Source organism: Mixophyes fleayi, chromosome 6 (genome assembly GCF_038048845.1).
Source record: "Mixophyes fleayi isolate aMixFle1 chromosome 6, aMixFle1.hap1, whole genome shotgun sequence".
In the NCBI taxonomy this organism is placed as follows: Eukaryota; Metazoa; Chordata; class Amphibia; order Anura; family Limnodynastidae; genus Mixophyes; species Mixophyes fleayi.
This window is the reverse complement of record NC_134407.1, coordinates 144,648,192-144,673,892: the sequence shown is the minus strand read 5'-3', so window position 1 is coordinate 144,673,892 and position 25,701 is coordinate 144,648,192. Positions and strand designations below refer to the sequence as shown.

At 41.7% G+C, this 25,701-nt stretch overlaps 1 protein-coding gene across 4 annotated transcripts in view; it reads left to right on the top strand.

The window, feature by feature from the left end:
- Window positions 1-25,701, top strand: part of COL20A1 (collagen type XX alpha 1 chain) — a 113,421-nt gene that overhangs the window by 48,691 nt on the left and 39,029 nt on the right. For all 4 annotated transcript variants that reach the window (XM_075176695.1, XM_075176696.1, XM_075176700.1 and 1 more), the window contains 4 exons: window positions 10,534-10,593; window positions 11,363-11,407; window positions 15,763-15,901; window positions 23,256-23,398. In XM_075176695.1, coding sequence (XP_075032796.1) covers window positions 10,534-10,593; window positions 11,363-11,407; window positions 15,763-15,901; window positions 23,256-23,398 — 387 coding nt within the window. The remainder of the gene's footprint in view (window positions 1-10,533; window positions 10,594-11,362; window positions 11,408-15,762; window positions 15,902-23,255; window positions 23,399-25,701) is intronic.

Genomic DNA, 25,701 nt, shown 5'->3' with positions numbered 1-25,701 from the left:
CCTCATTGAAGGCCACCAGTAACTTCGAGAGAGCATCTCAAAGGTCTTGTGTTCACCGGCGTGTCCAGAAAAACGAGAGGCATGGAACCACGAAAGGATTTTCCTCCTTAGAGTAGGAGGCACGAGAGTCTTCCCAAATGGTAGCGTTTTGGTGGATGAGGCAGCCAGTGAGATACATTTGGGGTCTAGAATGGTATGGTTGGAAACCTCTTCTATATCAGAGGACGTCACAAAAGCTCTAGATAAAGCGTCAGCTTTTTTGTTCTTGGCAGCTGGTTTGAAGGTTATTATTAATTCGAAACGGGAAAAGAAAAGAGACCATCTTGCTTGGCGAGGGTTCAAGCATTGAGCAGACTGAAGATATGACAAGTTCTTATGATCCGTGAAGATCGTCACCGGATGGCGAGCTCCTTCCAATAGGTATCTCCACTCCTCTAATGCAGCTTTGATAGCCAGTAACTCCTTGTCCCCGATAGTATAATTCTTCTCTGCGGGCAGAAGACCCCGAGAATAGAAGGCACAAGGATGGAATTTTTGCTGTTCAGAGCGTTGGGAGAGAATAGCTCCCAAGCCCACATTAGAGGCAACTACTTCTAGAAAGAAGGGGAGTGTCACATCAGGCTGTCGAAGGATTGGAGCCGAAGAGAAGGACTCTTTGAGTGTTTGAAAGGCTTGAAGAGCCTCAGGCGACCATTGCTTAGGATTAGCCCCTTTTCGAGTCAGGGCCACAATAGGAGATGCAATGGAAGAAAAGTCTTGAATGAAGCGTCTATAGTAATTGGCAAAACCTAAAAAACGCTGAATAGCACGAAGAGTAGTTGGCTGGGGCCAATGTAGTACAGCATTCACCTTGTCTGGATCCATCTTCAGGCCAACTCCGGAAACTATATACCCCAAGAATGGAATCTGGGGCAATTCGAATGAACATTTTTCTAATTTACAGAACAATGAATTTTTTCGTAGCCTGGAGAGGACTTCTGCCACGTGTTGGTGGTGAGAAGGCAGGTCCTGGGAAAAGATCAATATGTCGTCCAGGTAGACGACGACACATTCATATAATAAGTCCCGAAAGATCTCATTGATGAAGCCTTGAAAAACAGCGGGGGCATTACACAGCCCGAAAGGCATTACCAGATATTCGTAATGCCCGTCTCTGGTGTTAAACGCTGTCTTCCATTCGTCACCGGAACGGATTCTGATTAAATTGTAGGCACCACGAAGATCCAACTTAGTAAAAATACGGGCTCCCTTGATGCGATCGAATAGCTCAGTGATCAGCGGAATGGGATACCGATTCTTGATAGTAATGGCATTGAGTCCACGAAAATCTATGCAAGGGCGTAATGATCCATCCTTCTTTTTGACGAAGAAGAACCCAGCTCCAGCGGGAGAGGTGGAAGGTCGAATAAACCCACGCTGGAGGTTCTCCTGTATATACTCAGATGTAGCTTGAGTCTCAGGTAACGAGAGTGGATAGACCCGGCCCCTGGGGGGAGTCTTGCCAGGTAGAAGGTCGATCGGACAATCCCAAGAACGATGAGGAGGAAGACGTTCAGACTGAGCTTTATCAAACACATCGGTAAATGAAGCATATTGAGGAGGGAGTCCCGGTGAGGTAGATGAGATGGAAGATTGCTGTACTTTGAGAGGAATAACTTGGGAAAGGCAACGATGGTGACATTCAGGCCCCCAAGACGTGACTTGAGGGGTGCGCCAGTCAATCTGGGGAGAGTGACACTGAAGCCATGGAAGGCCTAAGACAATCGGACTTGTCGTAACAGGAAGGATTAAAAACGATATTACTTCATGATGCAGGGCACCAATCTGAAGTGTTACTGGAGACGTACTCTGAGTGATGAGACCGTTGATGAGACGTGATCCATCTATAGCCGTCACAGTAATGGGTGTTTTTAAGGTAATCACTGGTAGAGACCATTGATTTACTAATGATTTGGAAATAAAATTTCCTGCTGCTCCGGAATCAATTAATGCCTGTGACTCAAAGGTTTTGGTAGCAGAGGAAATCGTAACCTCAAAAGCGCAGACTTTAGATTTCATGGAAGATGGAGAGGACTCCAGGGACCCTAACTTCACCTCTCCGGAACTAGTTAGGGCCTGGCATTTCCCGATCTCTTAGGGCAGGAGCTGAGAATATGCGTGGAATCAGCACAATAGATACAGAGTCTATTCTTTACTCTTCGTTTTCTCTCCTCGGAAGATAATTTGGAACGTCCTATCTCCATGGGAATCACAGAGGGTGAAACTGGACGAAATTGAGGGTTAGAACGAAGAGGTGCTTTAGCAGAAGTTGTTTTCTCAGCCTCCCTTTCACGAAATCTCATATCAACACGATGGCATAGAGAGATCAAATCTTCAAGTGACGAAGGAAGCTCTTGAGTAGTCAGTGCATCTTTAATTTTATCGGAGAGCCCCTGCCAGAAGGCGGCAACTAGGGCTTCAGTGTTCCACTGAAGTTCAGAGGCTAAGATCCTAAATTGAATGACGTACTGGCCTACTGTATGAGGTCCTTGTCGCAGGCGGAGGATGCTGGAAGCAGCGGAGGTCACACGACCTGGTTCATCGAACACACTTCGAAATGTAGAAATGAATTTGGCACTATCTTGCAATATAGGATCATTTCTCTTCCACAGAGGGGAGGCCCAAGCCAGGGCTTGTCCTGAAAACAAAGAGATAAGATAGGCCACTCTGGAACGATGGGTAGAAAAATTTTGAGGTTGGAGCTCAAAATGGACTGAACATTGGTTAAGGAAACCCCTACAAGTTTTGGGGTCTCCATCGTACTTTGACGGAGTAGGCAGGTGAAGCGTGGAAGCTGTAGACACCTGGGATGGCACTGGGGAAACGGAGGAAAGCACAGAAGCCTCAGGAATAGCTGTCACAGTCTGTCCAGATGTTCCTTGGGAGGTTAATGACTGATAACACTGAAGTAACAGCTGTTGGCGGGCATCCTGTTGCTCCACACGGCTGACCAGATGCTGCAGCATCTCTTTGGCGGTAGGTTCCGTATCTGGGTCTGTCATTGCCTGATCTTACTGTCACGGGCACTAGGAGTCTTTACCCAGGAATCACCAGGTGGTAAGCTTACCAGAGCAATGTAGATGGTAATAGTGTGCTCTGGTAGCAGGGTGATCACGGAACAGGCAATAGTAGATGATGAGATGCTCAGGAAAGTCTATGACTAGCAGCACTGGTAATATGGATGTAATAATACACGAGGAACTGTATGGACAAGGGCAAGTGGAGGTAGTCAGTGGTCTGCGATAGCAAGTTGTACCACTGCTATAGTGAGGAGGAATGTCCAACAGAAACGAGGAGGTGATGAGAGTCAGCGGTCTGCGGATAGCAAGTGGTACCGCTGTCTGAGTGAAGGAATGGAATCCAAGTGGAGGTATCCGGGAAGTCAGTGGTCTGCGGTAGCAAGTTGTACCACTGCTATGTGAGAGGAATGGAACAGGTGATACCGGAACAGGAATCAGTGGTCTGCCTTCAGCAAGTTGTACCACTGAATATATATGTGAGGAGGTGTACGGGGAGGGACTGCAACACAGGATGTACACGGGCACATTAAACACGATCCACAATAATATGCACTATATATAAATGACTGAACAGGTCTGCAAATGTAGGAAGTCTCTGAAGTAATCCAGCACAAGGTAACACAGTCAATGATGGCAAAAGACTCAGCGGATTGCAGACTCCAGAGGAGAACCAACACAGTCCAGCAAGATATGCAATACACCAGCACAGTCAATGAGAAGTATGCATACCGTGGTTCAGAAGGCAGTCAGATAGGAGTGCAGTGATACCTGGGCGGCAGGAGGCCGACAGGATGAGAAGTCCCTGGATGTAAGAGGCAGGGGTCTCGTAGGTGCAGCGCACAGGTAAGTAGACCAACAGGGACACGAATCCACAGGAATCAGTAACACATGGAACTGGACTCATGGAGCACCCAGGAGAATGGAGATGATCTAGCAGAGGAGTAGCTGATGAGATACGAATCCAATGCTGACAGGAGGGTAGAGACCAGCGGGAAACAGGAAGGCGTGGAGAGCGGATCAGCAGTAGATGGACGATAGCGCTGGCAGCGGCAGCAGGACTCTGCGGACCCACGGGAGAGATGAGATGAGGCTGACGTGCACAGGAGCAGCGGATAGGAATCAGCTAGCAGTCACGATGATGAACACAGGCGAGTTGCCAGCTGGAGACTGTAGTGCACGGAAGCAGCGGATAGGAATCAGCTCACAGTCACGATGATGAACACAGGCGAGTTGCCAGCTGGAGGCTGTAGTGCACGGAGGCAGCGGATAGGAATCAGCTCACAGTCACGATGATGAACACAGGCGAGTTGCAAGCTGGAGACTGCAGTGCACGGAGGCAGCGGCTAGGAATCAGCTCACAGACTTGATGATGCACAGGTGAGTGGATAAGGAGAGAAGGCTGTAGTGCACGGAGGCAGCGGATAGGAATCAGCAAACAGTCACTATGGAATATAATAGCGTTGAAGTGGTATAGGAGACTGTAGTGCACGGAGGCAGCGGATAGGAATCAGCGAACAGTCACTATGGAATATAATAGCGTTGAAGTGGTATAGGAGACTGTAGTGCACGGAGGCAGCGGATAGGAATCAGCAAACAGTCACAATGGAATATAATAGCGTTGAAGTGGTATAGAAGACTGTAGTGCACGGAGGCAGCGGATAGGAATCAGCTCACAGTCACGATGATACAGTTGATGGTAGAAGTGGTATGGAACCACAGTAGTAGAAGTGGTTTGGAAACCACAGAGGTAGAAGTGGTTTGGAAACCACAGGAATCAGCAGCGCTGAATACACGAGGAAACACAGGAACACCTTCAGAGACTCATGAGGAATGAGACTCCAAGATCAGGCAACGTGGTGTTGACCACAGGTGCTTAATATAGGGAGTGTTGCCTGATCTGCCAATTGAGTTAAAGGAACATACACTGAAGTATAGGAAAGGGCTGCGCATGCGCAGACCCTCAGGATGGAGGACGGCCATGGTTCCTAAATGTCCGGGAAGAGGCACTCACGGTCCGGTGAGTGACACAGTCATCATTGCTTTGCACAAAAAGGGCTTCACAGGCAAGGATATTGCTGCTAGTAAGATTGCACCTAAATCAACCATTTATCGGATCATCAAGAACTTCAAGGAGTGAGGTTCAATAGTTGTGAAGAAGGCTTCAGGGCACCAAAAAACGTCCAGCAAGCGCCAGGACCGTCTCCTAGAGTTGATTTAGCTGCGGGATCGGGGCACCACTAGTGCAGAGCTTGTTTAGAAATGGCAGCAGGCAGGTGTGAGAGCATCTGGACGCACAGTGAGGCGAAGACTTTTGGAGGATGGCTTGGTGTCAAGAAGAGCAGCAAAGAAGTCACTTATCTACAGGAAAAACATCAGGGACAGACTGATATTCTGCAAAATGTACAGGGATTGGACTGCTGAGGACTGGGGTAAAGTCATTTTCTTTGATGAATCCCCTTTCAGATTGTTTGGGGCAGCTGGAAAAACGCTTGTCCAGAGAAGGAAAGGTGAGGACTACCATCAGTCCTGTGTCATTCCAAAAGTAAAGCATCCTGAGACCATTCATGTGTGGGGTTGCTTCTCAGCCAAGGGAGTAGGCCCACTTACGATTTTGCCTAAGACACAGCCATGAATAAAGAATGGTACCAAAACATCCTCCAAGAGCAACTTCTACTAACCATCCAAGAACAATTTGGTGACGAACAATGTCTTCTCCAGCATGATGGAGCACCTTGCCATAAGGCAAAAGTGATAACTAAGTGGCTCGGGGATCAAAACATCAAATTTTGGGGTCCATGGCCAGGAAACTCCCCATACCTTAATCCCATTGAGAACTTGTGGTTAATCCTCAAGAGGAGGGTGGACAAACAAAAACCCACAAATTCTGACAAACTCCAAGCATTGATTAGGCAAGAATGGGCGGCCATCAGTCAGTATGTGGCTTAGAAGTTGATTGACAGCATGCCAGGGCAAATAGCAGATGTCTACTAAAAGAAGGGTCAACACTGCAAATATTGACTCTTTGCATAAATTTAATTTAATTGTCAATAAAAGCCTTTGACACTTATGAAATGCTTGTAATTTTACTTCAGTATACCATAGCAACATCTGACAAAAAGGTCTAAAAACACTGAAGCCACAAACTTTGTGAAAACCAATACTTGTGTCAATCTCAAAACTTTTGGCCATGACTGTAGTTTGGTGGTACTAGGGCATGATTCATTAATACCGTGCTTCTGTGTATTTTATATGTATGTCATGCATATATCAAAAATATGATATGGTATTTGACAAAAATTGAGATGGAAAAAGCAGCTATGAATATCCCTTCACCACGTGACAGTGCACATTGCTATGTCTTTTCCATGTGGAATCCTGTCCCCAAAATTCTAAGCAGGAGCAGTAAACACAGGACCAACAATGAGAAACAATAAATTTACACTGAAAAAAGAGCAGTTAAGTTAAGGAAATTACTATGCAAACATAGTTTGCAAATCACTATATATTTTGATCCCATGTTCACCACTATATATGAGAGATTTTACAGAGAGAGATGAGAGATTATTTATATATATATATATATATATATATATATATATATATATATTTATATATTTATATATATATATATATATATATGCGGTTGGTACATGAGCCATAGAGGATAGAATCAGCTTGTGTGCTGAACCAATATTTATGAGACTGGATTTTATCAATTCACTAGGATCACTAGCCTTATGTCTCAGTGGTGTTATTAGTTTCTAGTGAACTGCATCCTGCATTATCATGAATAATGTTTGAGGTAATTTATGGGGTACAAACCAGAAGACAAGTGGTATACCCTCTTTAGTGACATTGCCTCAATTTGTGCTGGTGAACCCAGATTTTCTCCAAAGTGCATGGGTTTGTGTAGCAGTGTGACAGCATTTTTGGAGGAGCAGAAGTTTGCAGCAGCGGATGAAAAGAGTTGGGCAGTGAGGGCAGAACGTGGAGTAAGCACCCAGTTATGGTGAGTTTTGTGGGGCATTGCAAAAGTTAGATTGCTATCCGTGGAACCCGGAGTGGAATTTGGGTTACAGCATTGGTTCAAAGGGAGAGACACCCACTGTAGGGCTACATGGGGAACGTGTGTCTCTTTAAGAATCTGTTAGGCCTAGATTAGAAAGAGACATGCGGGTTTATTTACTAAACTGCGGCTTTGAAAAAGTGGAGATGTTGCTTATAGCAACCAATCAGATTCTAGTTATCATTTATTTAGTACGGTACATTCTACAAAATGACAGATAGAAGCTGATTTGTTGCTCTAGGCAACATTTCCCCTTTTTCAAACCCGCAGTTTAGTAAATATACCCCATGGAATTTAGTGAGAATTATTTTCTTTTTAATAGAAATGTTTTATTTATTTCTGGTGCCTATATCTCTGCTTGTGGGAATAGTGAACTTCAGCCAACAGGTGAAATAGGCTAGTTCACTGCAATGACTTCATCCTCATTAAATGTTATATCTCTCGCCCTCCGTTAGCCCACAGTAAATGGTAGAGCGCTTTCATAGTCTTTAATAGCAAGTATGCAAATAATTGTAATTTAATTCAGTGGAGAGAGATGGCCTTAGGTAATTAATTATCAAGGATATTTAGTGAAACTAATAGCATGTAATTGGCTTTCTACGTGCTGTGTACTCACTGTGATATTTTTCTTTTTTTTTTTTATTCAGATCTGTTAACATAGCTTAGAGTTCTTCCTCTGACAATGGATTTTTTTTTATTCAGAATGGTTCTTGTGCCTTAGAGACTTGCCTATATACTGTAGGTTTTCAGCCATGACAAGTCACAGGCAGTTAACATGGAATCACTCCCTACTTTGGAAAGTGGGGATGTCGCAGTAGAAGTACTGGAATTGCAACTTCTCCCTTAAAATGGTTATATCCATCTTCATTGTTTATTTGTAAGGCTCTACAAAACCCTGAAGCACAGACAATGGGTGTAATAATTCATACATAAAAACAGAACAAGTACATACAAAGCTGAGGAAGAAAGTGCAGACATGAGACAAAGGGTAAAGAGGACCCCACTTGTGAGAGCTTACAGTCTAGAGGGAGAGGGTAGTACTAAGATAATAGGAGCTAGTGGAGATTGTGAGAATAGCTGTTGGTACTTGGAGGCAAGCGTGAGCAGGTTAGAGGCAGACCTAAGAGGGCATGAGGAAGAGAGTCTAGGGATGAGATCAGAGATGAATGAGAGGAAGGATTTGGTGAGGGCTTTAAAGGTGAGAATGAGTTGTTTGACTTTGATTCTGGATGTTTTGAAGAGGCAGTGATGGGACTGACAATATGATGCAGCACATGTGATGCTGCAAGAGACGATCAGTCTCGCTACAACATTTAGGATGGATTTAAGTGGGTATAGAAGGGAGAGGGGAAAGAGGGCAACATAACTGGACAAGGGCACTTGATGTGTGGAGAAAATCTGTGGGTAGAGTTGAGGATAACACCATTTCGCTTGGTGAAATGGAGAGAGTGGGGTGTTAGTGGTGAGGGAGAAACGAGGCAGATGGACAGTGAGCTCTGTTGTGGGCATGTTAAGCTTTAGGTAGTGTTGGGAGATAAAGCAGAGGGCAGTTGGTGACACTGCAGAAGGGGAGAAGTCTTGGAAGGAGAGGTAGATTTTGATGTCCACATAGTACTGTTAATGGAGGTGTCATGGCATTGATTAAATTCATCAATTATATTTGTTCAGCAATTTATTAATACTCATTAAATAATTCCATGGCACATTACCCATGGTCATGCTCACCCTCCTCTCACTAATCATTTTGGTTAGACCACTCTTCACCCTTGTCTGGAAGATTTCACCAATCAACATGCCTGTTTACACACTTAAAATTTTGCCTATGGGAGTGACGTTGTGTCTGATTTTACCATTGTATTACAGTCTCATGCTTGTTGAATCAGGTGACAGCTCTGCTTTAAAGGGAATTGTGTGCATTTATTTTAACCACCAAACACCCACTTCCCAGTAGGCGTTACATGACCTCTGTGGTGGTGGCTGCCTATTATAAAAAAGTCAGCACTTTTCCTTTTAATAGCTTAATTGTAGGAGATCTGCACACTGAAGCATTGGAAATGTACTGTTTGGTGCAGCATGGTAGATTTTTCTTCTTCTAATGAGTCCAGTTTAATTTCCTAATTTACAGACAGCGTAGGTGATATGCCCACACTAATCCCAGCAGAGGTGAACCAATATGCAACCTATCAAGTTGCTAGGAACCGGTGGCATCACTGAGGCCATTGGCAGACCTATCAACATTGCATTGTGGGTAGTGGCTATGGGGTCCATCCATACACATCTGTTTTCTGCATTGGGCTCTCTGAGCATAGCAAGGAGTCAGTGCATTTGCAGTGAAGTCTCTTTTGTGCTTTCGGTTCCGCAAATGGCGGGTGGATCAGGATTACCAGGACACCCTAGGAGCCAGGCTTAGATACGCTATGCCCCTGACTGAGACAAGGTACTTGTTTGTAGTGAACTGATAGGCATAATTATTAGTCCAGCCTATGAAATGGCTGTTCCATCTAATTGTCAGGTCCAATCTAAGCTGCCTACAAATGCTATTGGGACATTGACCACTTATTGGACACTGAAAATGTCTATGGTCACTGGAAAATACCACTAACTGGACCTTAATATCCATTTTGATTACCACATGGTTGGCCAAACTGGACAGATATCCTGTCAGCACTCAGGTCAAGCTACAAGATCTGCCAGTGTATGTTCACCATTAGAGAGAATATTAATATTCTTCCCACTGATCTCTCTGCTGTCCCTTGACAGCTATTTCTATTGTGCAGTTGTCAGCAAGCCACCACCAATTCATTACTGTATTGCAATTTGTTGTTCCATCTGGGAATCAGCCATCTGCATTTTGCAAACAATAGGAGGACATGTTGTCAGCTTGATCATGGAAATGTTTGTCAGGGTTCAAATGAACTGTACCATAGACCACATATATGGCAACACGGTGGCTTAGTGGTTAGCACTTCTGCCTCACATTAGGGAATGTAGGCTGTAAGCTCCAATGGGGCAGGGATCGATGGGAATGAGTTCGCTGTACAGCGCTGCGGAATTAGTGGCGCTATATAAATAACTGGTGATGATAATGATGATGATAGTGACCATGTAGAGTTTGTCCTGCATTTCACTAATGGAATTTCAATAACATTTTATTTCATAGTAAGCAATTAATTGTATTTCATCTTTTGAACTGAACTAATATTTGAGAATGCAGCCTATCAAACCACTGGGAACTATTATTGAGGCACTGAGCATTATGTCTCATGCCTCGTTAATGTCACTAGTTCCTAGTGATTTGATTGGTTGATTTTTATTTTTTTATTCAGACCAATTATATTGCTTCATCTGTGTGTAAGCTACAGCTCTACTTTTTAGATAAAATTAAAATATCATGTTTCATTGGCACAGGATATAATCCCAAGAAGATGCCTGTGGCCCGTGGTGGGTTTAATCCAATACGGACAGAATGTAAGTACTGAGGAGCCCAATCGATTCCAGGCTGTGTTTGTCATCTGTATACACTCTTTGCATGTCCCACCTCAGATGCACTTCTCAATAAAGGTCATATTAGTTATATTAAATAATTTACTTCTATCTATTCTTTCCACATTGATATCAGATTTACTGGAACAGAAGTGACAATTGCATTTAGAGAAGTTATTTACATCCTTCTGAGTAAAAAAGGCAGTAAATTGAAAATATGCAGAGACATTACCAGTGTATCTGTATATATGTTTTACTGCATATTTAGAATCATAATTGTTAATTGTTTTATTCATTTTCTGTAGATTTGAAGAGTCCACACAATGTATACTCACATTCTCATACCTATACTTGGTACTTTTCAAACAGAAATCACAAATAGAAATCAGTACTGTCATAGATAGTCTTTACAGGCCAAAAAGGGCTTAAAATCAAACCATACCTGTTGTACAATATAGTGTGTAGCCCATGTAGGGCATAATTAATATATATATATATATATATATATATATATATATAATACAATTGTTTGTATGTTGTATATATGGTATTCATAAAAATGTGTTGTGATATTCAATAAAAAGTACAGGTATAACGGCTTAATGGCCTAACCCTGTAAAATCTCCCAATATTTATACCATTGGGGTGTGTGTGTGTGTGTATATATATATATATATATATATATATATTTGTATATTTACATCCATTTATGTAATTGCATAGAATACCAATTTTGTTCCTTTGTATATTAAAGACTTGTGCCCAGTGATTGACGCGAAAGCAAGAGAAGACATTCATGGTAAGAGTCACCAGATTCAATGGGATATTCAGCTACATACTCCTCCCTCAAATTAGTGTTTGCCCTTCAAGTTGACAGTAAGTGTATTGCACTTCCCCTAGTACACAGACTATCATATACCTCCCAACTCTCCCAATTTTGTCTGGACAGTCCCGATCGATGCCTCTAGTTGTGTTGCATTGTAGGACTCTTAGGTGGGTAATTTAAATGGCTGCTAGGTACATCAGTAGGGGCATCAGTATGTCTCTGGAACAGTTCGCGAGGACACTTTGAATCAAAGTTTTTACTAAAATCTCCTTTTCCCTCCTGTCTCATAGAGATGCGAAGAGAAAATGAGCGGAGGTTTGTTACCGTATTGGCCGGCAATGTGCACAGCCAGACACTGAGGCACTGTCCGACTGCACCTCGCTGCCAATTGAATTCCCCACTTAACTCTGACATTACAGGCGCAATGTTAAGTGCAAAGCATGAATATTCTTTTTGGAATGAAATCAGCAGAGAGGATCTTTCACTACACCCACAAGACACAAGACAGATTTGTGTTGGCTATGACAGGGTGGGAGATGGTAATTACATCTCCAACACATTCTTCTTGTACAGATTCAATTTTCCTTAGTTATAAACACTCTACATGTGTCATAAAACAAGCTGTGAAAAGTGCAGCAATTAGTCAGATTTGCAAATGTTATACATAGTGGTGATCATGTAAGTGGGATCTTCACCCTCTAATAAGTAATGTTTTTTATTTTTAATATATGAACTAATGTGCATTTCTATGCTGTCATCGTTGCCATAAAAATCCATTTCCCCTATGGTAGGCAGATTCGGATTGGAGACCGCCTCTCCTCATGCTTGTGCTGTGCCATACAGTCAATGTCACCAGTATGGAAAGCCATTCTCTATATCACTATATCTGGTGACTTTGGCTGCATAACGCAGTGCTGATTGGTGAGATGTAGTAATAACAGAGGTATCTCTATTAACAAATTATATTACAGCTAAAAGAAGGAAACAAAGTACCATTTTAACATCTGTTTAAAGTTTAAAACCGTTTATGAATGTTTTAAAGCCTTATATATTACATGTACCACAGCAACTCATACCTACACACTGTGAGCGCAGACCGCTTGTGGTCTCAACTGATATTCTTGGGATTTCAATCAATTCGCTAGGACCTAGTGACATCACTGAGGCATGAGTCAGTTTGGGAAATATTCTATGAAAGTGTAGGAATGCGAAAATATTCCTAAAAATGTGATGGAATGGCCTAACATAATTTGATTCCATATTCTATTAAAAAGACTACAGAATGTAAAAAAATATTTTTTCTTTTATGCTTCATGCCATTCCCTAGGAAAATAGAGTATTTAATAGCCATTCCCTATTCTCATCATAAGCCAATTAGAATTGTAACATTAAACCCAACCCACGTTTTGCTAATTGACATAAGAAGAGGCGTAAAGGTGGCAATGGGTAAATGTTAAAACTTCACATAGGGATTTGTGTACTTCTCTATGTGTTAAAAACAAGAAAGGTAACTGTTGTCATTACCCTTCTCATCAGAGCCACAATAAGTAGATAGCTTGACTTGCCCATCATATGATCTATGGTAATGCAGCCCACCAATTCCTTAGGAAGGAATGCATCATTGATGTCACTAATCCTGGACAGTAATCCATAAGTAATTGATAAGATGCATAGTGGTACAGTCCACAAAATAGTATTATCCACTGTGTGAATGTGACTGGTACATTTACTTCAGTTCAATTGTATTTTAAATACTCCGTACCAATACATTTACCGAGCGCACAGCGCATAAATATAGAGACATACCAGACATACACAAACTGCAGGAGTCCCATTACTGGAACTTCCACAAAAACTCTCTCCTCCATGCTTCTGCATTCCCAAGATCCTCCAGACTCAGTTTGGAGAAGTTTAGAATGCAAAAGCCTAATGGAAGGTTGATTAAGTCACATACAGCCTGCACTTTATGCCATTTATAGCTAAGCTTCTCCATCCTGTGGGCCTGAGTCATTAAGAAGAAAAAAAAATGGAGTAAGTTTGCTCCTGGACAAACCATGTCACAATGCAAGGGGTGCATATTAGTTTATTATTTTGCTCATAAGTTAAATACTGGCTGCTTTTACATGTAGCACACAAATACTTGAAAGCGCAATTTTTACACTGAAATTTACAGTTGATCTAGGACATGCCCTACACCAATTATAAATCTGTCCCCACATTTTAACTTTACCTCCCCCATCATTGCAACATGGATTTGCCCAGGTGCAAAGTTACTGATTTCTATGCTTTGCTCTCCTTAATGACTCAGGCCCTGTGAGCTTGGAGGAGCATCTGAGGGGAAGTGCTGGTGAGGGAGGTGTCTCTCTGGAATTGCTGGGGTCTTTTTGAATTGGCTCAATGTAGTTCTACTGTTTTCGGGGGAGGGAGTTCAGCTGACTTCCACCTTTAATAAATATGGCAACCTGGAACTGCTTTGAAAAAGTAAGTATAATTTTTAATGTTTAGAAAGTTATAAAATATTATTATACATAAATAGAGTCTTGTGTGCATGAATCAAGTGATATAACTGTATAGCATTGTGTAATATGTGGGTGTTATAAAAATAATAATGGTTAACGATAATCCACAAACAGGCCAGGATATTACAAGAATAACATCAATAATTAAAATACATCACAGCTGTGTTGACTGAGCCACAGGTGCAGAGGAAAAGAGACTTAAGCAACATTCCCAGACCCCCAGTGCTTACCCTAAGTGTAGGCCCAGAATATGTATGCTGAAATACAGGTTTTCCCAAAGCTGTTCCGTTTGGGTTCTATGGCACCTGCAAATATTTTTTATCACTCGTTTTATAAAGGGTGCAGACAGAGGACCAATAAGAAGCTGTAATGTCTGATTATGGCTTCTTCCTGGTTCACAAGCCCTAGCTTTTGGCTGTAGCCGTAAAGCCAACCACAGAGACCCAGGAAAACCCAGGCTGCGTGGAGCAACGCACAGGCCTCCGGTGATTGGATTTTTCAGCCTGTCTGGTCATAGAGATAAAGACATGATACACACCCCAGAATAGTTTTTCTCCTTGTAAGGGCGAGCATTCACACAAAATGGAATAATGACTTTGTCTGTTCTGAAAATAAATTCCCTCTTGTTGAAGTTTTGTATTTCTTATCTCTTCAGGCAACTCAATCTTTTTCAACGTAGGCTCACTGTGTCACTCAGCAGACAGTAGTAAAATTGCCTTTATCTCCTCATTTCTTTGTAAGAAAACACCTAAATAAAATGGAGATATATTGTCGAAAACGTCTAACTGATGTGCTTTCCTGAGTAAAAAAACAGAAATATAGGTCTTAAAGACACAAACTTTAAATATACATTGTGATGGTTACAGGCTAGTGAGGCTAGTTTGCCACCTTTTCAGCCCCTGGAGTTTGGGATTCTCCCCTACAGGACTATAATGTGCACCCATTGCAGTACAGGGCTCAGGGAGGAGCTGTGAGTCCTGCAAAAGCAGGAAGGTTAGGACCAACTGGAGACAGACAAAAGGTCTGTCCCTGGAGACTGGAGTGTGCCAGACAGAGGCTCAGCGAGGAGCGGAGTAGATGGCCTAGTGAGCCCATTGAGTGTCTGGCAAGAAGCAGGAAGTTAGACAGCTCAGAGGAGATGGCTTTTTGGAGAGAGTGCTCACGAGACAGCCAAGTGAGGTACTTTGGTGTGACCTGCAAGCCCTGAAAAGTTGAAGACAGACAGGTGACCAGCTAACTGATAGTTATTTGTGCAAGGCAGGAGATAAAGAGAATCCTACCCTACAAAGAGAGAGAACAGTGACTGGCTGAGAAGGGAACCGCAACAAATCAGGACTTTGTATGCATGTGTGCTGCCACTAAAGAAAGTGGTAAGTTACCTAACTGCCCACTGATTAGAGAGGGGCCAATAAATGAGGTAGTGCCCTGAATGGGGGCTAGGTGTTCATTATTTTCATATGCTGACAATTAAATCACTTTTCATGTTTCACCTCTGCGTTTTATTTTGCACCGAAACACTAGGCACTGACCAAAAGGCTGCTAGTTTTGAACTAATTCCTATAACAACAGATATATTTATACATCTTTGTCTAAAGCACAATGCTCAATAGTATTCCTATAGAAATGAATAAGAAATTTATGATTACTAGCACTCATGCTGAGTGGTAGTAATACCTGTATATTGTATATGCACGGAGTCATGTTTCTACTTTAGGTGCAGCATGTTGCCTAATGCTGAGTACAGATCTATTGGTATGGGCAATATAATGGTTTACTTATTATTTATGCATTCTATGTCCTCTTTGCCAGGCTACGACATGATGGCAGCTTTTGGCTTGGATGAGAAACATTACTCTTCCCTCAGTGGGGTCTCTCTCGACGCCTTTGTTTTAGGGGGATCCAGGATTTTTACCATCAGTGAGAATACCCAGCTTACTGTTTGGACCAGGTAGGAAATGCCAGAGCTATGGCAGTGATTATATAACATGTACCCTGGGACTATGAATTAGAGGCGTTTATAGAAATACAATATGGAGGCGTTATCTTGAATGTATATTAAGTTTATCATCTGTTTAGTTTTCACCAACACTGTCCTGTTCAATTCTCAGAATATTGTTCAGGGTTCAGTGATCTTGATAACAGAAAATTTAAAAGTGTAATTGTAAATGAAAAATATGTCTACAATTCCACAGCGAAGAAAACAAATGAAAGGAGGTTGACCTAATTAACAAGAAATGGGCATAGAAAATCCTAAATACAGATGGAGCATCAGTTAACTCATACAATATCAATGTGTAAAATCTTAATGTGTGTATGTATACATATATATATATATATATATATATATATATATATATGGATCTTAGTAGATTATTTCAATAACAATTATTACTATTATTACCATTTATTTATATAGCGCCACAAATTCCGCAGTGCTGTATAAAGAACTCACTCACATCAGTCCCTGCCCCATTGGGGCTTACAGTCTAAATTCCCTAACATACACACACAGACACACAGACAGACAGACACAGACAGACACACACACACAGACTAGGGTCAATCTGGATTAGCCTGAGTAAGTCAATTCGAGATAACTGGTGCCCATTTGTATTTGAACAGAAACATAATATGTCATAAGTCAAATATGTTGCATTTCACAATATTGTCCTTATTTAGTATAGGATGTTTATTAACTTAACTGAAAAATGCAAATACATTCAATCTATAATAAACCAATCAGCATTAAGCTTTGATCTGTCTAGCGCAAGTTACACAGTGAAAAGAAATATCTGATTGGTTGTAATGGATTTAGTACAGATATGCATCTTTCAGCAATGTTAATAAATAACACTCGGGTCTATTTATGATGCCATAGTAGTAGCCATCAATATGTACTGCTGAAAATTGTCCTACATATAGAAACACCACTGCAGTTTACTATGCTGGGCTGCTCTGGCAAACCCTTCATTGACTCCCTTCTGTGTGAAGACTTTTTTCTGTTTACCAGCAGCCCAATGTTGCCGACGAATGGAGAAAGTGCTGTGCATATAGCGCTCTCTCCCGGGAGGGATCCAGAGAAGCCGGCTTCAGCTCAATCCCATTGAAAAATGCCAGTAACGCCATCCTGAGACGGCGTTACTATGCTGCAAAATGCTATGATTTCTCAAGTGTTAATCCTTTGATAAATAAGAAAAAAAGCCTTTTGCCAGCGTTTACACTGACATTTTGTCTCTTCACCACTTGTTAAATAGACCCCTCCATATTGTTATCCTGTTTACTTTTAACCGGTATAGAAGATGTGAAATTTATACATATATAAGATGGTCCACGTGCCCAGGGGCTAATCCAGTACTGGACAGAATAATCAGCACACAAAATAATCATAAAAAAGTATATATTTAATATTTTTGGTCATGGATTGAGAATGTGAGAAAAATATCCATGTTTGAACTGATGTGTTCACCCATATTAATGCCTACATTTTCTGTGTTTCCCGTATTTCTTTCTGGGTCTCTGTGTGTGACTGTACGATAACAGCGCCACAGCACCTGCGCAGGTTTACAGAGTGATGACTTCATATCTCTTCATGGGGTAGAAATGGCAAAACACTAGTATCCTCTGAGCTGTTCAAAATATAAATAATTCATCTGAAGAGGTTTCCATTTAGGGGACCACTAATATATTCGTAAATTAAAAAAGCCATACCATATCCTTGCAAAACTTAATAAAACATGTTTCAGCTAAAAAAAAAAAGAAAAGTCATACCATTCTTTGTGCAAAGAAATAAAACTGTAGTCACTTGGTGTTGCAGAACTCCCAGGACAGATTTTATGCAAGAACTTTTGGGTGCTACTACATCCATTTGTTGATCACCGACTAAGGTGGAAAGCAGTGTCCAGCATTTTTATGTGCTTAAATCAGTCTCCGGGCTAGATTTACTAAACTGCGGGTTTGCAAAAGTGGAGATGTCGCCTATACCAATCAGATTCTAGCTTTCATTTATTTAGTGCATTCCACAAAATGACAGCTAGAATCTGACTGGTTGCTATAGTCAACATCTCCACTTTTACAAACCCGCAGTTTAGTAAATATACCCCTTAGACTAAACGGAGGTGCTTAATATATGTTTGTGTGTCTGAGTAGATCCTGTTGTCTCTGAATTCGACCAGGCTTGAAAATAACATTTTAGCCGTGTGCGCCTATATTTTTGAACTTGCACTATCTAAGGGAACTTTAGTAGTTACCACTTTTTTTGTCTTCTCCGTGATGTAGTGCCTGTTCTATCCTTGGATGCATGATTGCATGGTGCCTAGATGTGGCCTGCCACCACTCTATACCTGCCTGATTGGATATTCAAGCTAAATAGGCCCCACCACATATCTGTCCAAACCACTCCCAAGACCAACCAAATCACCCCCATGTAGTGTAGACCAATCCCCTTTCCCAGCAGGCTACACCTTAGTGATACCAAATGTACTGCCGCTTGTATTTACTGTGTCAGGGCTCATTATCCCTAAACTAATGAAAACTCCTTGGAGTGAATGGAGGATCTGACCCCTGTGTGACTATTGTCCATACGCAGCTAAGCTCTTTCATGCGCATAACGTCGGGGCCCGGCGATGGATCCACATCGTCCTCTCCATTGGGCACCATTGCAATTGTACGGCTGGCGGTGAAAAGCAAAGTTATGGGGGCTGCAGTAACCAGCGTTAAGGAGGTTAATGTAGGGGAAATCTGTGCTGTCTCCTGCTTAACCCCTGATAAATGAAAAGGGCTGCGATGGTCATTCTGTAGAGAGAGCAGCTGTTTTCTCCAGATGTTTGGCTCATCAAAGCTTAATAATTAGACCCCTAAAATGTCAATCTTGTGTGCAGCTGAGAAGCCATTGTGTATGAAGTCTGGTGCGCAGGAAAGAGGTGCTATAATACATAGCAATGAGTTTAATGTTTGTTTTTATTTTTAACAATAAACCTGATAGTCTGGCTAGTTACATCACATTTTCCTATGCACCAGTTCTCATAACTGTTTCCAAAGTGGTTCCAGTTTGGGTAGTTACATAATCACACATGGTACAATGACTCCAAATTATTAAATTACCTGCAGTATTTATATTCCACGTTTCTCTAAGGCTCCCCCCCTTCTCAATCTCTGCCACACTCTGTCCTTCTGCACAGCTAATTCCTTCTCGCTATCATGTTGTCTCTGTAACTTTCTATTTTCTCCCCGGCATCTCTCATTCCTTCTGTTTCTCTCATCTTCCCAGAACCTCTTTCTCCCTTCATTTACAGCCTGCTCCGCTTCACTTTTCATCTGCCAAGAAATAGGAGCATCTCATTTTCTTGGCCTGGCCGAGACCCTCTTTCTGTTGGATATGAAGTTAATTGGAAACGTGGGTTGTGAGCTTTCCAGGGAGGGGAGAGGGGCTGCGTCTTTTCATGTCGCATACGCATTCTCAGCACTTAATCCTTCCTCTTTATCCTACAAAGACCAGATAATATTAATCTCTTTCATAGATTCAAATCTGCTAAAAGCATAGCCTTTGAATAAGAAAATCTCAGAGATCTGTTGCCTTTGCTGACATATGACCTCTTTTTGCACCGTGACACATTGACCGCATTTTGCATCGCTTTGGTACCACTACAGTCACTTAACCTGATAAAAATGTAAATATTTAAAACCATTGTGCAATGCAACGTATTGTGTCACTTGTTACAGATGTATTCCCAGCATTTAATATGTTAATTTTACCTTTTGTAAATCAGTGAATCTCATAGAACTTTGTTCTTTATCTCTGAACACTGTATGAATATTTTTATGCTTTTCCAACCCACCTGCTGGGTATAATCCACTATTTTGCTTCTCTTCTCCTGGCAATATAAAACAGTCATGTCAGTTATGTCTAGCATGGCTGATCAATCATTGCTGACAATATTGCAGCCAGTTGGCTCTGTATGGCTATAGTGCCACACATATGCAGAATGCTGGAGCTTAATTGCTTAAGTAACAAAATTTTTATTTTTAGTATGCTAATATCTATGAACAAGTGGATACATACATAGAAATATTGCAATGACAGGCCCCAAGTATATAATTGCTACACATATTTTAAGGTATGGAAGATTTAAAGACAATTAAACCTAAATGCCAAGACCATTTTAGTTAAGATATTCAATATGGGCATGGACTGTGGTGAATTCCCTAAGGAGAAGGTGGAGGCACGAATTGTGACCATTCTCGGGAAAAGATGTGGCTGATTGCCAAAATTAGAGGCCAATTGCCCTTCTTAACACAGACCTTAAAATCTATGCCGAACTGATCGCTAATAACATTACCCCCCTTCCCCTCTCCCTCATCCACCCTGACCAGGTGTGTTTCGTGTTGGGACGTCAGACGACCGATAATATGAGGAGAGTCCTCAACCTTCTTGAATATGTTTCAGGGCACCGTGCCGAGTTGTTAATGTTTTCACTGGATGCAGAGATGTCATTCGACAGACTGCACTGGGGCAACATGAAAAAATTTGGTTTCTGGGGACACATCCTGCAGGCGACCGTGGAACTCTACCAAAGCCCCTTTGCTAACGTTTTTAGTAACAGATTTTATCTGACACATTCCCTATTACCAATGGCACCGGACAGGGGTGTCCCTTGTTGCACCTTATCTATGTGCTAGCAATCGAGCATCTAGCGGTAAGACCTGTGATGGTCTAAGTCCTGTAGGGCTTTGATGTTGGGGAGATCAATCACAGTCTGTGCCTATTTGCTGACGATGTCCTTTTATTTATATCTTACCCAGAGAAGTCATTAGGCCTGAGAGACTTTGTTAGGTCTGCTTCATCACATACTAAATAAATATAGTCAGGCATCCTACCACAAGTTGAACACCGCCAAGACTGAAGAGCTTCCATTTAACATTTCCCCGGACTCCCTGGCCCGCTTGAAATCGAAGTTTAAATATGTTTGGAGGGAAACATTGATTTAATATCTTAGGATCCATGTCCCCTTAAACTTTTCAGCGGTGTTCGATGCTAACTACCTCCCATTAACAGCCTAACTTCACAAGTTATCTACTTCTTGATTGACGTACGAGGTTTGTGGCTGGGCCGGGTGGCAGGCTTTAAAATGATGCTTCTGTCTAAGCTTATGTACCTGTTGAGGACCATTCCCTATATCCTTCCAAAGAAGTTGAAGTCAGCACTTCATTTGTTGATGCTCCTCTACATCTGGAGGGGTCAACCATCATGCTTGTACTGTGCTCGTATAACTTTGTCTAAAAGGTTTGGGGGTTTGGCTCTGCCAGACCTGGCCAGATATCAGGAAGCATGCATTATCTCTCAAATTAGAGACTGGTCACTCCCAGCCTCGCAAAAGCCTTGGTTAGATATAGAGCAAGCCCTATACCCTATGTGCTTAGTGTTGGATTTAATTTGGCTCCCCAACTCAATGACACCTTTTTCTCCTGACCCCCAACTTCTATCATCGATGCCCTTAAAGGGTGGGACAAAACCATTGGCACCTTTGTGACTTTAGCCCTCCGACTGATAACATTTCCCTCCTTACCATCTCCATGTTGCTTGCTGACTTTGACATCTCCAATTGGGCCCATGCGGGGATATCTTCCCTTGCACATCTATTTGGCTCTGGGGTTCCTTGCTCCTTTGCGCAGCTGCAGGAGAAGTATAATCTCCTGTCCAAAGATTTCTACAAGTACCTGTGGTTGCGATATTGAATCGGAGTCCTCCGTCGCTGGGGCTGCCTGCTGGGTTCACCTCCACCTTTCCTCCATAACTAGGGGTAGTAACAAGGGTAGTATCACCTTTTGGTAGCAGCACCTCTCCTGCCTCCCCAACATTCCCAAACACACGTCCCAGGGTAAGTGGGAAACAGATTTTAAAATGTATCTCTCTCTAGACCAATGGGGAGTCATATATAGTAATATATCTACAGTTCCTAAATGTGCTAATCATGTAGAAATGCTGGTTAAATTGTTATATTGAACTTACCTTACCCCAGTCCGTCTCCAGAAGATCTGGCCTAACCATTCCAAATTCTGTTGGTACAGCTGTGGAACCGTGAGAGATATTCTACATATATTCTGGTCATGCCCCATTATCTAACCACTTTGGCTAGAGGTCTTTGACTTCGCTTAAAAGGTCAAATCCATCTCTTCTCCAATTCTAACCCGACCAACTGCCTAAGCATCATCGATATGTCTGGGGACACATTTTGGTGGCTGCTAGGGTGGCAATAGCGCAATTATGGAAACAACCACACACCCCTACCCTCCATAATGTCATTGCAAAAATTCATTTTAGTTTTCATATGGAGACACTAGACGCCTCATACTCTATGGCACCATCTTCCCCTGTAGTCAAATGGATGTCTTGGTATGTATTCACAACTGATCGAGAAGGTTCCAGGCTCATACCTCACCTGGAGATGTCTAGCTCACCTACCACTGAGCCAGTTGCCGGACCCATGGTTTGTTAGTTGAGCCTTCACTGAAGTACTAGCGTTTGGTCCTCTTAAACACATTTTTATAGGCATGTATTAACGACATTGTTTAGTGGTTAGGTACTTATTGTTATGTCTGCTTCCCACTATGTGCCCCCCTACCTCTTCTCCTATTTTTATGTAACCCTTCTCCTTATGTTTTTAAACCTCTAATAAAAACTATTGATGTTAAAAAAAGCAAAGAACTACATACCAACATAACAGGATTGGATTCATTTAAGTACAAAACCAGCCAAGGTACAATGCAAAATTCTCAATTTCTGCCAAATCAAATAGGTTTATGGAGGAAGATGGTGGAGTTTGCGGAGTAGCAGAAGTGGCACAGCGAATGGGAGGAGTTGTGTGGAGCTTTGCAGAGCAGTGCAAAACCGAGATTTCTTTTTCAGGAGTGAAATTATTGAACAGGGATGCAGAGGGCACATTTTTAGGGGTGTTCCTTGCTGTGTGGTTGGGCATGCCATAGCAACCAATCAGATATTTGCTTTCAATTTCTAGACAGATAAAAGCTAGATGTTGATTGGTTGCTGTGGTTAAGCATAAATGTAACACCTAAATGTAATATTAGTAAATGAGCCCTACATGTGTGCTTTTGATATGGGGGTGATAAGTCCACTTTAAGAAATGATTTGGAAAGTATTAAAAATATGTTATGCTAAATATGACATTTCACTTGAATCATAGTATTTTTGTGCTATTGGTTCTCAATATTAATTTGATTTGGTTTGCATTCATTTTCATTGTCTGTCCAGTCTAGTATGGAAATCTGTTTCTTCTTGTCTTTCTCAGGGAAGTTCATCCTAATGGGGTTCCCCCAGAACACATCCTCAGCTTCCTTCTTCGCCTACCTCCAAATACTGCTCAGGAACCCTTCGCTGTCTGGCAGCTGACGGATGAAGATTTCCAACCAATCATGGGGATTATCCTGGACCGTAAGGTGTTCCTAATGTATTTCCTATTTGAATGTCAGGAATATAAGTAATGAGGAAATCTATTCCTGCCAGCATTACATCAGTAATTGTTCTGTACTGCTGACGAATTTTAAGACTTCTGGCTTAGCTCTATGAACAACCATCTCCAGGGTGTGGGATCAACTATCCAAGCTGAGGGCAGCTGCTCCTTTGGGTAGCCTCATTTGAGCTCTTTTATGAAAGTATTAAAGACTGGGATAGTAAACTGGGTTTAGGCAATTGAATTAAGAATTGTGAACCATATTTGGGCTTAGGGTTGGACATTAAGGACCGATATATACTGGAGAGAAAGGGTGTAACTACCAAAGGTACAGGAGAGGCAGCTGCCATTATTACACAATCTTTATCGCTATTTAGCATCTAAGAAGCTTGTGTATTCTCTTTCTCTAAGTGGACTATTCTGTTCCAAGTTATTCATGCATTTATTTCAATCGTTCATAGAATGTTTGTAATCTCCAGCTGGGTTTGATCTCCGAGGTATAAGAGCCTGTTATTGTGAATGTCATTCAGTGATATACATTCGTTATTAAGTTTTAATACTGCATTTGTGTCGCAGTTATATTTACTGTATATTTATTTGTACTTGTTTATGATTCAATTGAATTTTTATCTAAATATTAAAATTATTTGGTGGATACAGCGACCCCTTTTTTTAGTTTTCACAGATGAGGGAGGCCTGTCTATGTGGATATGTGAGTTTTTCAACATTGGACAGTACATGGGGCCCTTAGAAAATGATATGCGGCCCACAAATGTCAAGTTATGCCCCTACTGGTATGAGTCTGTACCTGGGATGTTGTATACTGTAGAGATTGGGCTGTATGTGATATATACTGGTGGGTTGTGTGTTATGAGACACAGTGGAAGGGGCAGTATGATACAATGTTTACTGGGAGGCATGTGTGTGATATATATAGAACTTTTTAAGATATACAGTGGAGAGGACAGGGCAGGACTGTGGTGCAATTTACAGTACAGAGGCAGGGGAAGCTGTATAGTGATATATAGTGAGGGTATATAGTGAGGAAATACAGTGAGCATGGTAGGAATTCAACTAAATGTAATTACACTGGAAATTACATTTCATGACTATATACAAAAAATATTTCCAAATAGAGCTGCAGTCAGGGCCGGTGCTAGGGTCCATGGCGCCCTAGGCATTTTGAGCCCGGCGCCCTAGGCAAGTGCCTAACCTTGCCTAATGGGAGCGCCGGGCCTGGCTGCAGTCATTATTGGGAACTAAGTGGAATCCTAGAAAATGTTTAAAGGGGTTGGGTGATTGCTCAGTGTTGGCAGCATGTATAAAATAGTTTTAAAAATAAGGGTCTCTTTATTTGTTTTAACTACTTACTTTTACCGGGCCTTCTACGTGGGCCCTGAAAGATCTCCCCCCAAAGGCAAGTGTTGTTCTTCTAATCCTGCCATCCAGGGTATGTATTATTTGGGCTCCACCATTGGGGAACAGTGCATTTGGGCACCAATCAATCTTATTGCATTGATTGAGGTCCCAAACATAGAACCCTAATCTCAGTCTGTAGCCCAAATCCTTAATTCTTCCATCTTTCCTTCTCCATAAAGCAGTGACTCCCCCCAGTGTGTCAGGAAATACGTGTGTGACACTGTAACAGACTACATATGTCACTAGCTGTTATGGGTAACAGGAGAAAACTTTTAAAATGATTTGAAGATATTCAATGGAGATTATAAATGGTCTAAATTTTAATTGCAGATTAATTAAATTAGCCAACATTTCTCTAGTTTTCAAATATTCGCCTATTTATTCATGATTCTGGTTTTAATTGTTGCAATATTTTAAGATTGGTTTGTCAGAAAAAAATGTAATCATGTAACATCCGTGATACTAGACTTTGCACAACACGGTGTCGGCAATAGTGCTCTAGTGCCTACTCTTGATCCTTAACCCTTAACCCATGTGCCTACAATCCATTACCAAAATCCCTAACGCCACCTAATACATATTCCAATAACTTGGAACCCAGAAGAACAGTGTCAAAACAAGGCCAAATGTCCAAATAACAGCTCATGGCATGGTCCCCAAATGTTGGAGCAAGAGCCCACATGACCTGGTGTCCAACTGTCTGAGCAAGAACCCACATGGGCTAGGTGCCCAACTGTCTGAGCAAGAACCCATATGAACTGGTGCTGAAAAGCCTACAATATACATTTTAAATAAGTGTTGAGAATAAGGAGGCATGAATGTTGGCTTTATTTTTACATTTTTATTTAATTTTCTTTCTTATGTT